The sequence below is a fragment of the Talpa europaea genome (genome assembly GCF_964194135.1).
Source record: "Talpa europaea genome assembly, chromosome: 4".
Taxonomy (NCBI): domain Eukaryota; kingdom Metazoa; phylum Chordata; class Mammalia; order Eulipotyphla; family Talpidae; genus Talpa; species Talpa europaea.
This window is the reverse complement of record NC_140070.1, coordinates 27335792-27351528: the sequence shown is the minus strand read 5'-3', so window position 1 is coordinate 27351528 and position 15737 is coordinate 27335792. Positions and strand designations below refer to the sequence as shown.

Sequence of the window (15737 nt, the reverse complement as noted above, 5' to 3'; positions counted from 1 at the left end):
AACATAACACATGAGTTATATTCTCCTATGTAAGCTAGCATCTAGATTATTTAGCACAAGCTAAAATACTTTTTATTGGGCTGTGCCTACAAAATTTTTGTGGTTTTATGAAATATAATAAAATGTAATTCTCAATAGACAAATGAGGTTCCGATGTGAGAAAGTAAAAAAGAGAAAGGGGAAGGGAGGGAGGGAGGATGGGCAAGAGAGAAAGGAACCAATCATTTTACAAATGACAGATTTCTGGCCTGATTATAGAAAAATATGGCACAGAAAATTCTTTTAGTTTTTAACTATGTTCTAAGAAAGTTTGGGATCACTTGATCTCAAGCACCATACATCACCACTAATAATAATGAATAACTAGAGAAGTGAGAATATTGCACTGTTGGGTTAAGTGGTCAGTGGTCAGTAAACTTGAATTACAGGCCTAAAATTGTGCCATTTACTAGCTCCAATTTGCATAATGGGATAATAAAAGCACCTATTTTATGAGGTTGTTATGAAAATTAAATGAGATAATGCACATCAACTGCTAAGTGCAATTTACAGCATTTAGAAAAATATTTAAAATCTAATGCTTATTATTATTATTATGTCCATGGTAAGTAAAGCATTTTGTTCATACCTCATGTAGCCCTGATCATATCAGTTACTCAATTTAAAACTCTTCATTGGCTTCCCACTGCCTTTAGAAAACTCCAAACTTCTCAATGTAACTTAAAGGGCCCTCCAAAAAACACCTCTCTTCATTTCCAAAGTAAGTCCTGTTAGATTTCAGTTCCTCAACTATACCACCATACCTGTGCTTGTCTCCAAGTCTTATGAAGCTCATTGTGCAGGCACCATTTTCCCCTTCTCTTCCTTCCTTCAATTTATAAACATCAATTCTTCTGAGAAGCCTTGCCTGACAAGTTGATTAGTCTAGATCAACCAGCTTAATGTTCATGAAAATACCAACCAGAATGTGTCAAGTCCTAAAATGAAAGCTACCATGCTGAGACTGGCCTGTGGGGAGGATTAAAAAGGGCCCAGGTCTGCTTACCTTTATAATAAATGCACTCATGGTATAAGGTCAGATTTTAACAAACTATTAACTTTGGGTCAAATCTAGTCAGCTTCCTATTTTTGTGAATAGTTTTATTAGGATACAGTAATGCCATTCACTTAGTATTATCTATAACTGCTTTCATGCTAAAAGGGTAGAATTCAGTAGTTATAACAGAGACCATATGGCCCAGGAAGTATAAATTATTTGTTATCTAACTCTTTACAAAAAGCATCCTGACCCTAGGTTAAGTGACTTTAGTTAGATTTTGTTATTTAGAGCCAAAAACATCCTAATTCATACAAAGAGTGTTTCCACTGATTCCTGCTAAGACAGTCAACTGGTTACAGTATAATTACTTGCACATCTTCCTTTCTATAAATGCTTATTTGGCCACCTTCATGAAATTGCCAAGTAGACTGGCCTACTATTAAATACACATTATCTAATATAGTATTTGAGAAATAGATGGCATTAAATATTGTTGACTAAACAAGTGAAAAAAAGAATGAACATTTGTGATCAATAACCTATAAATTTTAACATCTCACATGTACATCATTGTGAGTGACATAATAAGCATATGACATTTTCTCAGCCCTGAATGGCTTAAAAGTCAATTTTAGGAAATAAACATGCAAGTTTTTTAAAAAAGATAAATTATTTCTGGAGCGAAGCAGGATACATCTTATATGCACACACTAACTGACCCCTAAAAAATCTTGAATTTAGATCCTAACAAAAGGTGTCCTTGCACTCACCAGGAGAAAGGACACCCTGACAAAGCCTGCACAATGGTCCACTAACCAGTGAAGTTGACTAAATCTGCCTATGCACAGCTTATTGGCAGAGTACGCAGGGCCTTCAATGGGTATCTCTTGTTTAGATCCTGTTCATAGCTTTTTGAGATTTAAGAAATAATGGCATACAAAACATTATTATCTTATGAATCTGTCCTTCAGGAATCAGTTTATGTAAATACAATCAAAAGTGAGTGATGGAAGAGTACATCTGTAAAGCTGCCTAAGCCTTCAAAATGAATGTCAACAATCTGACCTCCCTTATTTATTCACACTCTCAATTTTCTTACCATAAAAGTAATGCTATATATAATACACTAATTTTGCACAAGAATATAAGCATTATTCTAAAAAAGAAAAATTTGGTAAGCTGGAAGCAAAAATTTAACACTAGCAAAAACCATAGTCACAAATTCCCATATACACGTTATATCTAAAAGGATGTAAACCAAAAGAAGGGGGAAAAAAAGAGGCAAGAAGACAGTTCCCTTATTTACTTATCCTCTTAATCCATATTTTCCAGTCTCAGAAATCTACTGTGTTCCTTCTTCACATCTATTATCCTCCCAACTTTCTCCCTTTGTCAAGAGATTTCCCCCAAATTCTCACTGATGCTCATTCAACTCCACCTGGCTAACCCAGTCTCCCTACCAATTTAAACCACATATCCAATGATATCTCCTCTTCTAAAACATTCAACAACCCTTAAAACTACAAAAAGGACAGAACTCAGAATATTGCAAGACACAACTATAAAGTGTACATTCATTGTTGTGGTATAATCAGGAGAGAGAAGAATATTACCAACCACCTAGGCAGGTTTGTATAATACCACTGTAAAAATGGAAATCAAAAATAAACACAAAGACAACTGTGAAAAAGAAAAGATGAGAGAAAAGCCCTATATCCTTTAATAAAAATTCCTCAAAGAATTAAGATCTCAAAGAACCATATCCAAAACCTCGATAAGCTCTTACATTTATTTATTTATTTATTTATTTATTTATTTATTTATTTATTTTTTATAGAGGCATGCTTTATTTATTTGTTTGCTGGTTTGTTTGTTTGTTTGTTTTGTTTATACATGCACTGGGTACAGTCAGAAGCGCGGGAGGGTGAGAGAATTCACCAGAGCCAGAGCGGGGAGCAGAGCAGGCAGAAGGACCAAAGTACACTGCTGAGGGGAGCAGCGGGCGGCAGGAGAGGTCTGCGCGCCATGTGGGACCCTCCTCCGGTGGCCGGGGAGCAGCCGGGGATCAAACCGGCGCCGCAGAGGCCGCGCGCAGTTTCGCAACCCAGCGCTCAACCGCTGCGCCACCGGGGAGGCCCAGCTCTTATATTTAACAAAGAAAATGGGTACATTAAGTACACTTTTATATTGAAGCATCAAAGTAAACAAATATAAGGTGTTGAAAAATTGACAAAGGGAATGAATTCCAAGATGTCCTACTTCATAACAATTTTTAATAAAATAAATAAGAATCTGTAACTTGTCACTAATCAAGATTTTGTCTCATTTCAACATTTTCTAATTTGATAAAGGTTTATGAGTAGATTTCAGCTCTAAAAGGACAAAGCTAGAATAATTGTTTCAATTATTTCAATTCTGTAAAAAGTTGTGTCTCATGTGCATATACATACACATATACCTTAATATTGATCAAGTCCTCATTCTATATCGAAAGAGGCCTAACACATAGTAAATCATATGGTTCCCTCCCTTTGTTTCACCTTTATCCTTTTTCCTAACAGTTTTCAATAAGCTAATAGACAATTAAATAGTCTTCAAATTTTAAATGCATATCCATAAAATAAAATAGAGAACTTTCCTAAAGAATTAGGCAAATTTTCCTTGCCTTACATATTAAGTTCAATAGTGCTAATTATTTTGTATTTCTAAAATTTGTTACACAAGTACTAAATGAAAGTAGGGATGAAAAAAGCAGTTCTGTAAAAATTTGAAGTACAGGTTTCCCCTGCTATCCCAAGTAGAATGTACCTATTTGGTATCAATTATAGGTTATTTTTTTAGGTCTGGAACGCTACTGCCATTAATTTATTAATATATGGAAAAATTTCTGAGTGTTTCCAGATCTGAAAATAACCTATCGGGCCTCCCTGGTGGCGCAGGCAGTTGAGCGCAGCGCTGTGTAGCTGTCTGCAGCCTCTGCAAGGCTGGTTCAATCCCTGCTGGCCTCAGCCTCAGAGCAACCCACATGGTGAGCGGACCTCCCCTGTCTCGCCCGCTGCTCCCCTCAGCAGTGTATTTCATCAGTCTGCCTTTTCTGTTCCCTGCTCTATCTCTGGTGAATCCTCTCACCCTCCTACACATATGGCCTGTACCCCTGCTCTTGAATAAATAAAATAAATAAATAAATCTTAAAAAAAAAAAAAAAGGTAGTGACCAACTAACCAGTTGATCAAGGAAGACTATTTTAAAAAAATAAATAAATAAAATAAAAATAACCTACCAAATGATACCAAATAGAAATGTTTTACTTTCAGACAGAAGAGAAAGCCTCAAACTATTTTGATTTACCCTTTCTTCTTTCTCTACTACATTCTCTCTTTTTTCCATCTTCTACTCTTATAGTTCAATTACAGGGTGGAAATCAGAAAAACCTCAAAGAATGAATATTGAACTTGAATATTTCCATGGAATCACTGTCATTACTGCTTAAGATTTGCTTCAACTCACCCACGTTTGATGCTGTATGATTCCTTGTCCTTGCCTTTATCCTTCTCTTTTTCTCTTTTCTCTTTATCTCTGCCTTTACGACGTTCTCTATCCCGAGACCGACTGCGAGTTCTTCTATGACTGGATCTTTCACTGCTTCGACTATGGGAACGTGGACGAGGTCTTGACCTGGATCTACAGGAGATAGATTTTATTAAATAAATTTAGTGTATATTTTGTATTATGAAATGAAAATATCCATTAAAAATATCTGAAAGAATAGAATTAAGTTTTAGAAACAGATTCAGAAAATATCAATAAAAAACTGAGTGAAGCAAGCATCTAAATAGGATTCTTTATGAATAAGTACTTTAAGTTAATGTGATACAAAAAGGAAATGCATATTGTCAACTTTTTAGGAAACAAATGTTTACTCCAAAAGAATTTACAGGTGAAACAATGTAAATCTAAATGTATCTAATTGAATTTCAAGGATAAGGCTTTCCTATCCCTAAAATCTTTGCTTTCATATCTATTCCACTTTATTTCTTATTTTTAATTGTTACAATAAAAATATCCTCTACTCTAATCCAACTTTTCTTTGTATTAAAAAAAAACAGTATTAGGTAGGATATACTATATGATTTTTAAAAGCAAGATTTCAGATTCTGCTTTACAATACTAACAAGAAAGCCTCTACCAAAATGACAGTCCTCTAAATAATAACTATTAAAAGAACCAACAGTCTTAAGGCACTGGGTAGTGACCAAAAGCAAGCAAATTCTGTAGGTGCAAATACTTGGAAAAAGAAAGCAACAAAGAGAACACTTAACACTTTACTGTTCCCTGTCTGAGGCAAGCCCAAGTCTATGCAACACAGGACCATTAAAACTTCAAACAAAACATGTAGAAATTTTAGTCTGCAAAACCAGTAGACAGACTCTAAGCAACTACAGCAAAAAGAAAATGTAAGGAGGGTCCTGGAAAAGAATCGGAGAAGAGAGCCAAGAGTTGTATACATAAATTCTATTCAAGTCTTTGATTGACCCTACTTCAGACACATGAATAACAGACTCCAAATAGCTAAGGATAAATGAATTGAACCAATATTTCAGCTGACTCCAAAGAGTCAGGAGTTTTGCAATTCTAATTCAACTAAATTAATTTCCTGCTAAACAAAAAACAAAAAGATATATTCTTCAGAGAAATATAACAGAATTCAAAGTATGCAAAACATGTTCCTCATCATGCCAAGGGTAAAATACAAAATTACTAGTATACAATGAAACATGAAATATGTGATCCATTCTCAAGAGAAAAGGCGATCCATAAAAAGCAATTCTGAGAAGAGCCAGATGTTGGAATTAACAGGCAAGGATTTTAAAGTCATAGTAAATATAATTATGCTTGTGATGAATACAAAGTTAAGAAATTTCAACAGAAAAGATGGGAAAGTGAAAAATTTTAAATGCTATAAATGAAAATATAATGTATGAAATTAAAAATTGTTCTAAATAAGATTTAAATGAGATTGGTAATAACAGGCAAGAATCTACATGAAAATAAATCAAAATTATCTGAACTGAGGAACTAATTAGAAAAAAAAGATAGCTAATATGAAAATTAAAACAAGTACTCTGGGATCTGTGTGACAATGTTCAAATGTCTGAAATATTTTTTTTAAGCCACAAGAAAAGAAAATTAACCAGAAAATAACTTTTTAAAATGTTATTCACAGTCAGACATGTTGGGAGTCTATACTTCCAAAATACAAACAATGCAAACCAATATTACCTCAAAATAATAATAATAATAATAATAATAATAATAATATAATGTAAAATAAAGTGGTAGCCAAAATTTAGATTCTAGTTTGCAAACCTCAAAATAAATATGAATAAGACTAAGACTAAGAACACCATAGTCAAACAAATGAAAACTAAAATTAAAGTGAAATCTTGAAAGTACTCAGAAAAAAAATAACGTATTACATACAGAGGAGCATTGCTATGAATCACTGCTGATTTCTCATCCAAAACAATGGAGATTAGAAGACAGTGGAACAAAACTCAACATGGTGAAAGGGGGGAAAAAATCAACCAGTAGTTTTATATCCAGCAATGATATCCCTCAAACATGAAAGTAAAATTAAGGTACTTCTGATAAAAAGAAAAGTAAAACATAAACATCAGTAGTAGATCTGCATTACAATAAATACTAAAGTTCTTCAGGCTAAAAAAGAATCATAACAGATGGAAACATGAATCTTTGGAAAGAATTAAGTCACTAGAAATGGTAAACATGTGTAATACCATCAATTTCCTTAATTTATTTAAAAAACAGTTAAGTGCTTAGAGCAAAAATCATGCTGCTTTACTACAGGGTTTAGAATAAGGTATAGGTCAGCAAAATGTACCTATACAGTTATAAGGTTTCCACATTTCATGTGAATAGTGAAATACTAACTCTAAGTATACTGAAATGGTAAGGGTATGTATGTAATCCATAGAGCAATTACTTAATGAAAAAAAGAGGTGGGGGAGTATGGTGTGGTAACGACACCTGACAAGGGAGATCCTATACTCTAGATTATATATACAAGGTTATAAACTAATATTACCTCAAAAGAAGAAAAATAAAGAGTAGAAAGAAATACAGTTAAAATGATAAAACACAAAATAAAAGGGAATTTTAAAAAATATTCACTGATCCTAAAAGGAAATTGGAAAGAAAGTACAAAAACACAAGTTAACATAGAGATATATTAAATAAATAACAAACTGGGTGACTTAAATCCAAACACATAAATAAACATATTAAATATTAATGGAATGAATACCTGAATTAGAAAGCACAGTATATTCAAATGAAATAAAAACATACAACATAACTACAGTTGTATATGTTTATAGTTATACGTATATACAACTATATGCTATTCTCAAAATATGTATTTTAAACATCTAGACAAGTTGACCTTGTACAAACAGTAAGCACAGGAAGACTGGAATGAATACATTAATATCAAATAAACTAAACTGCAGAAACTAACAGCATCACTCAAAATAAATACTTAATGATGATCAATGGGTCAATTCATAAGTGGAAGTCTTAAAGAATGTTTATCTGACCACAACAGAAGTAAATCAGAATTTAATAAAACATCTAGAAAAACCCAAATACATAGAACTTAATTTCTAAATAAATTATGGATCTAAATTATTCAAGGATCAAATAAGAAATCACAGGAGAAATTAGAAAATTAAAGGCTCATTCTAAAAACTTGGAACAATAATCAGTCAGAATTTAAAGTTCTAGGATTAAAAGAAAGTAATAATAATGGAGGAGGGGCATTTTTGTATTAACTCTAGCTATTGTACAAACATTATAGTCTATTATCCTAATTTGATTCTACACTCTTCAGGACCAAAACATGATTCTAGTAATTAGTTTTCACTCAGTGAAAATACAGAATAACTAAAAAAAAGTGAATAAAATATTAATTTATAATATAATAAAACTCTCAGAGATTCTTTTTCAAAATAAATCTGTAATGTGAATTTATTTCTTATTGATTTTCCCTTTATGTCAAAAAATAAATAGTTGGGGGCTTCCCCGGTGGCGCAGCCTCTGCAGCGTCGGTTTAATCCCCAGCTGCTCCCCGGCCACTGGAGGAGAGTCCCGCAAGGCGCGCAGACCTCTCCTGCCCGCTGCTCCCCTCAGCAGTGTACTTTGGTCCTTCTGCCTGCTCTGCTCCCCGCTCTGGCTCCGGTGAATTCTCTCACCCTCCCACGCTTCTGGCTGTACCCAGTGCTTGTATAAATAAATAAATAAATCTTTAAAAAAATATATATATATATATATAGTTGGACAAAATGTGCAACTATTTGTGAGCGCTGGGTTGCGAAGCTGCCCGCAGCCTCTGCAGCACCGGTTCGATCCCCGGCTGCTCCCCGGCCACTGGAGGAAGGTCCCACATGGCACGCAGACCTCTCCTGCCGCCCGCTGCTCCCCTCAGCAGTGTACTTCAGTCCTTCTGCCTGCTCTGCTCCCCGCTCTGGCTCTGGTGAATTCTCTCACCCTCCTGCGCTTCTGACTGTACCCAGTGCTTGTATGCATGTATGTACAAATCAATCAATCAATCAATCAATAAATCTTTAAAAAAAAATGTGCAACTATTTGTATGTTACTGATGAGACAGATTTCTGTAAAATCCTACTTTACTAATATCCCAACAATTTAATGTATTTGCTTATTACTATAACCAAAGTCACAGAAGTGTTAAGTCAAAAAACAAAGAATTGCTCATGTAATGGTATCCTATAACATAACATAACAAGGACAACATGCCTAAAAGGCACTTCCCAGAGAAATAAAAAAATATTATTCTATCACTATCATATCAATGCCAGATACCATAGCTAGCAGCAAGGTCTTCTATAAATTACTAGCTGCCCGACCCTCCCATAGCACCCATTTTTCCAGTATTTACCCCTTCAACTTGCCAACTCATTAAATAGACTTAGTTGTCTCCAACCTCCACTCACGGTTTTCACTAACACAAAGACACAACTATGGAAAATACATGCCTGTCATTCTCCAAAACTACCTTGCTCATTATTCAACAAGTTTCTTCATACTAGCAGCCCATGCCATTCTGCAATGTTCTCCAGTAAATGCTGCTGGTGTAGCTCAATGTACTATGATAGCAGCAGCAGATCTGTGAGTTAAGTTACCTACAATGTCAAAGTTAAAGTGATTAACTTTTAAAATTCACAGCATGCCTCCCCAATGTTTTAATGTGCATTATTTTAATTCTCATACTGTAAGCCTCTTATTCTTTCTTACAGACCACAAGAAGCAAAAATATAATTCCGGAGAAAGTAGATGGGGAATAAATAATAAAGGCAAACATCATTAAAGACTGTTAAAGCACAATAAAAGGGGCCTCCCTGGTGGCACAAGGAGTTAAGATGCAGCATTATGTAGCTATCTGCAGCTACTGCAGCAGGAGTTCAATCCACAGGCAGGAAAGTGACCCACATGGTGCAGCAGACCTCTCCTGTCTTGCCCGCTGCTCCCTTCAGCAGTGTATTTCAGTCAATCCTCCTGTTCAGTTCCCCACTCTGTCTCTGGTGAATCCTTTCACCCTCCACACCTCTGGCCTGTAACCCAGTTCTTGTGTGCATAAATAAATCTTAAAAAAAAAAAAAGCACCACAAAATCAAAAACATTTAATTAAGCTAACTAAGCTGTTGACTTCTTGTTGTCATAAGAATTCCTTTACACAATTTTGAATAAAACTCACATTCCAGACATAAACAACCCCACTTACTTTATTAAGTAGCTGTAGTTAACATATATGAAGAGTCTTCATATTTGAAAAAGTAACAGATCACAGTAAAAATGATTTCCTATCTGGTCCAAACAAAAAAAGTCAAAGAAACCATACTCAAATTTAAGATGCTATTTGTCCCACATACCTTAAATAAATATCTTTCTGAAAAATCACTCTGGAAGTCTCCAGAGTACCAAAGTCAATATGGAGCTATATTATAAGCAAAGAAACATTTGATAAAAAAATGTGGCACTCTAGAACACACAATATATAAGCAATAAATGGACAGCAAGATGTCCTATTATATCAGATAAATGCTTTCAATATCTACAGAATAGGAAGAATCACCATAACATCCCTACGTAAAATGAATTATTGCCCTCAAAAACCAATTTGTCAAGTTTCTTAATTGGCTAATAAGTTCTAAACACATGTAATCAAAACAAATATCCTAATATTTTATCTTTTTTTTTTATTTTTTTAAAGATTTATTTATTTATTTATACAAGCACTGGGTACAGTCAGAAGCGCAGAAGGGTGAGAGAATTCACCAGAGCCAGAGCGGGGAGCAGAGCAGGCAGAAGGACCGAAGTACACTGCTGAGGGGAGCAGCAGGCGGCAGGAGAGGTCTGCGCGCCATGTGGGACCCTCCTCCGGCGGCCGGGGAGCAGCCAGGGATCGAACCGGTGCTGCAGAGGCTGCGGGCAGCTTTGCAACCCAGCACTCAACCGCTGTGCCACCCGGGGGGCCCATAATATTTTATCTTTTAACACAAATAACTACCATACTTCAAGTAGTTTCTTAAGTACAGATCTATAAAGACTACATTTATTGTAAAAGCATAATTAAAATTAAATTTTAAAATTACACACATAGTAAACTAACATAATTCCATGTCATGATAACATTTTAAACATGGACATCTAATTTCACCTTACATCAAAATTCAATTAATACCATCATCACAAAAGGGGAATTGTTTTAAAAAGACCTACATAACTAGGAAAGAGATATACTTTGAAAAAGAAAGTATCCATTGGAGGCATACTGGTAAGAAAATAAATAAACAAACAAACAAAAACCTAGAAAACAAAGTGCTATAAAAAACAAGATCATATCAAAGAATCTGAAAATAGCTTCCCCCATAATTTCCCATTTATTAAAAAAGTTTCATCTCACTGTATTAATAGTACAGTTCCATTCAAGAAACCACACAACCAACCCTATGCAGATAACAATATTTATAGATTTCAATAAAGATGCAAAATTTGAGTAAGGTCATGTCCTTCTTTAACTAGTTTGTTTTCTGAAAATAAACAAAAAAAAAAAACATTTCAAAAAAAAAGAAACCACACAATTTAACATAAATCTTCAGAACATTCATAAAATCTTCTGTAACTGCTGACTGAGGAAAATCCTGCAGAGTATCAAAAAACAACAAAAGAATCCAATATCCACACAAAGCAAATGTGAGACAAAAATAGAAAGTTAGAAAAAATTTTTCAGGTAATGCAAAAATGTCCCATTTTAAAAAAGCCATAAAGCAGAGGAGATGATAACATCACAATATTAATTAAATATAACATCAAAACACAAATGTTAGTGATAAAAGATCCAAGAGAAAGCAACTTTTAACAAGTATTAGAAAGAAGCAGAAAAATAGAAACAAGAAGCAGACAATGAACATCCAACTTGAGGCTCCAGAAGAAAAACAAGGTAAAAGAACTATATTATGATCATAATCCAAGAACACTCTTGGTAACAAAAGAATTTACATGTAGAAACGGCACACTATGTATATATGAAGAAATGGACTAACTAACGTCAACCTGAGATATAGCCTGATGGAGGTACTGCATACTAACAATAAAGAAAAAAGAGGACTGACTGAGTCACTAACAAAGAAAAAAAGAAACATTATCAGTCTTCTCAACTGCAAGACACACAGCAAAAACAATGGCTAAGGTTCCTTGAGCAGCTCAAGGGAAAATATTTTCTAAATATCACCTTTAGAAAAAAAAGGTGATGAAAATACCAATTTGTGTTAGGCACTATTGAAGGCATGCCATAATTTCTAGGTTTAACATTCAAAGCAAAATTAAAAGAATATAAGCTAGCCACATAGTTCAGAAGAAAATTAAAGATAGTAAACAAAAAGAAAAAAATGGATGGGATAAATAGAAAACAAAGAAAAAGGTAAAAGATTTAAATCTAAATGATAGTAAATCAGTCATAAAAAGACCATGCAATACACTTGAAGGAAAAGACTGTCAGGGTGACAAAAAGCAAATGACATAAAGTCAATTTTCAACATGAACATCTTAAATATAAAAACAAAGGTTCAAAGTAAAAGGATGGAAAAAAGATAAACATGTAATCACTAACAGAAAATAAAAGGACAAAATACCAGTATTAGACAACGCAGACTTCAAAGTAATAAACAGGTGTAGAAATAGAGACATTTCAAGATAGGGTCCCTCCAAAAAGAATATAAAACAATTTTAAATTTGTGCACCATTAATAAAACCATTTCAAAACTTATAAAATAGGTGACAAAACTTAAAAGAAAACAGAGAAATCCAATAAGGATTTGTCTGTGAGCTTTCATCAGTAACTGATAAAATGAGCAAGTTTTCAAAGGAAAAAAATATAATGAAAAAAGGAGATTTGAACGAATGATTAAATTCACCAACTTAACTGCATCCCCCAACTGCATAATCATTCATGTCAAGTATGTCTATGATTGGCCATAAAATTAATCTTAATACATTTCAGTGAAAATTGTTGAGATTATGTTCTCTGACTACAGTGGAATTAAGCAAGAAAGAAATAAACAAAAGACAACTAAAAAAGTCCCCAAATGTTTGGAAATTAAGTAATACAACCCAAGGGAAAGACAAAATCACAATAGATACTTTGAAAACATCTGAACTGAATGAAAAATAAAATATGGCACATCAAAATGTATAGGCTACAACTAAAGCACAATAAAGAGGAAAATTATAGCAGTGGACAAAGAATAGAAAAGTAAATTCAAAGAAGGGAAAGGGAAATAAATTTTGAAAGTAAAAATTAATGAATCATAAGATCAAGAAAGACCATAATGGTACCTTGAAAAGAGTAATAAAGTTGATAAATCTTTGGTGAAAATGATAAGAAAAAAAATGAAGAAATCACAAATAAAATAACCAATTGTGTAGTTAATGGCCTTTTGCCAATAGAGGTTATAAGATATGGGAATAGTTCTTCCACCATAAACAACTAGAAAAGCAGACAAAGTAAATGAAACAGCCGTCCAGACAATGGGCCATAGGTAGAGCAGAGCTGTGATTGCCCCCCAAAAGGAAGACAAATAAGAGAACCCTAGGATTGCCTGAGCTAAATGCCTTAAGGAAGTTCCGAGACCACAGAGTTAAGAGGAAACCAAACTGAAAGTCTATCCTATACTTGCTGAGTTAAGGAGACAGACAGAACTCCCAGCAGGCAAAGGTAGCTGGAATTTGCAAAACATTAGACCAAAGAGAAGGAAGTTGGAGAGAGGGATCCAGAAATCTACAGTGGGGACCCCTAGATAGTCTGACAATTTCTAATACATAAATAGGTGAAAATTTATGGGATCAGGTGAAAATACCCTGGATAGCAACAGAAATACTATCAAACAGGAAGAAAGTGCTTCACCAGAGGAGAAACACTGCCCAGTTGACAGTGTATAAAGTCAAGGAATAAGGAACTCTGGACACATCTTAACAAAGCTTAAAAAGTCTCAATACTGCTACCTGATTTGATGTTTCATTTATAATTCTGCTATTTGAAACACCATAAAAATCATGATCGTTTTTTCAATCCTGTTCACATAAACCTACTGACAGATAGTACCTGAAACCTTAACCAAGGCTATAAATGCATCCACCAACAATGCTTTTTCACTTAAAAAAGGAATTTTCACTATGATGAATTAAATGGGTTAATATTTTTCAGTTTTAGTCACCAATCTTATTTTACAAATGAGTTATCAGGATGCAAAGCTGGTAAATAAAAATCAAAACTAATCTCTCATTTGCCATAATAATTACTGCCCTAAATTATGCATAATAATATGCTTTTTTATAGCCTTTAGCAATGATACCGGGCATAACATTTCCCCCTATTATTACTAAGGATCTTCTTCATGCTAAGAAGCATTCACATACTTTATCTCTTAATTTTCGCAAGTATTAAAACAGAGTTGTCATCTTCTTTTGGTGTTTTCTGGGCTTTTTTCTTTCTTTGGAAGGAGATGGATTGGGGTTTTTTGGTTTTGTTTTGCTTTTGCTTTGAGAAAACTGAACTATGTCAAGTTCAGAGGTCAAAGAGCCAATGTGTGATAGAGTTGAAATCTGAACCCAGGTTTGTTCACATACTTTCAACTACAGCACAATGCCAGTAAGACCTGAATGTGGTATCATTTTCAAATAAAATCTATAAAACAGAAAATAAATATCTATAGAAACTCATTTCTGAAAAACTGTCAAGAGACTTAACCCTACCTTATCATAGGTAGATCCATTCAACTATCTTGAAACTCTCATCTTATCACTCTTCAAAAATTCCCAATCATCATCTCCAGTTCCCCCAATTTTTAAAAGATATTAGAAGGTAGAATTACGAAGAGGGAAAAAAGGCAAAAGAGAAATACAGAATACTGGTGCCTCCCCCCTTAAAAAAGCATATAACCCACCCACTATGCCAAAGGTTAAGTCATTTAGTCAAGTTCAAAGATCTTCAAAGACTTCTTAGATCCAGATAAGCCCATATGTTACCAAAATTCTGTGAAAAAAGCTATTACTTTCAATCTGCTTCTCATGGTTAAGATACAGAACACACAGATGCTTGGCATCACTCATCAGTCTTCCTAAATTTTCACACCAGATAATCAAGGTCCACCAATCACTTTCCTATCTAAAAATTCTAGAAATGTCTTTATTCCATCCGTGCCTGGTTCACTTGTTAAATCTGAAAGTAACTATAAAAGACCATTCAGTTACTGTACAATAAGTGTTAATTTGCTAATTTCTTCACAGGTAATCAATTAAAATGTAAAATATTGGATAAAACTAGTTGCACTAAATTTAACAGCTGCTCTATAAGCATAATTAGTTTCACAAGGGCCATATGTATTCTGAAGAGAGACAGAGTTGAAACAAATAGACAGATTTTAAACAAGTTTGAGAAAATCTGCATTTAATTAGCAGGTGGGCACTACAACTGCATAACGTTTTTATACATTTATATTTATGAAGTGACAGAAGATCTAAAGGCTTTTTAAAATGGCGTTTATTGTTTGAATGGGAACTGTTTTGCTGCATGCTAAAGTGATTTAAATCCTTATAGCTCTGCTTTGAAAAAAATCATAAATGGTGAAAGAAAACATGTGGAAAACTGTAAAACTAGAAAGAATTTGCGACAAAAAACAGATACACATACCATAACTAAAAGGAAACTACACTTAATTAAATGTACACTACATCTGGAATATCAGCCTAATAAAACGTGAAACTATTAATTTTCATTGTTCTAAAGGAAATGAGGTCAGTGTCATTTAATAATTCCTCCAATTACATTGGACTAACTCATTGGACTATACGTTCTGGATACCATCTAATCTTAAAATGCTATATATTTTACAATATCCTTAAGTCAAACTTTTTAAATAAAGGCATTTAAATTAAAGAAGTAAAAGAATAAAATCAACAAATGAAATTCTTTAGCAGCTGGTAACACCATTATTATAGTTTAAAACTTAGGACTTTTTTTTTTGGATGAAGTTTTTCATGAATGACCATAAGAGATCATACTGATCTTATTAGCACAAAAATCATCACTTTACATAGAAGT

At 33.8% G+C, this 15737-nt stretch overlaps 1 protein-coding gene across 1 annotated transcript in view; it reads right to left on the bottom strand.

The window, feature by feature from the left end:
- The window catches only part of RSRC1 (arginine and serine rich coiled-coil 1), a gene marked incomplete at its 5' end in the record, with an annotated part of 300599 nt that overhangs the window by 232577 nt on the left and 52285 nt on the right, over positions 1–15737 (bottom strand). Inside the window, one exon of the mRNA XM_084232251.1 lies at positions 4547–4720. Coding sequence (XP_084088377.1) covers positions 4547–4720 — 174 coding nt within the window. The remainder of the gene's footprint in view (positions 1–4546; positions 4721–15737) is intronic.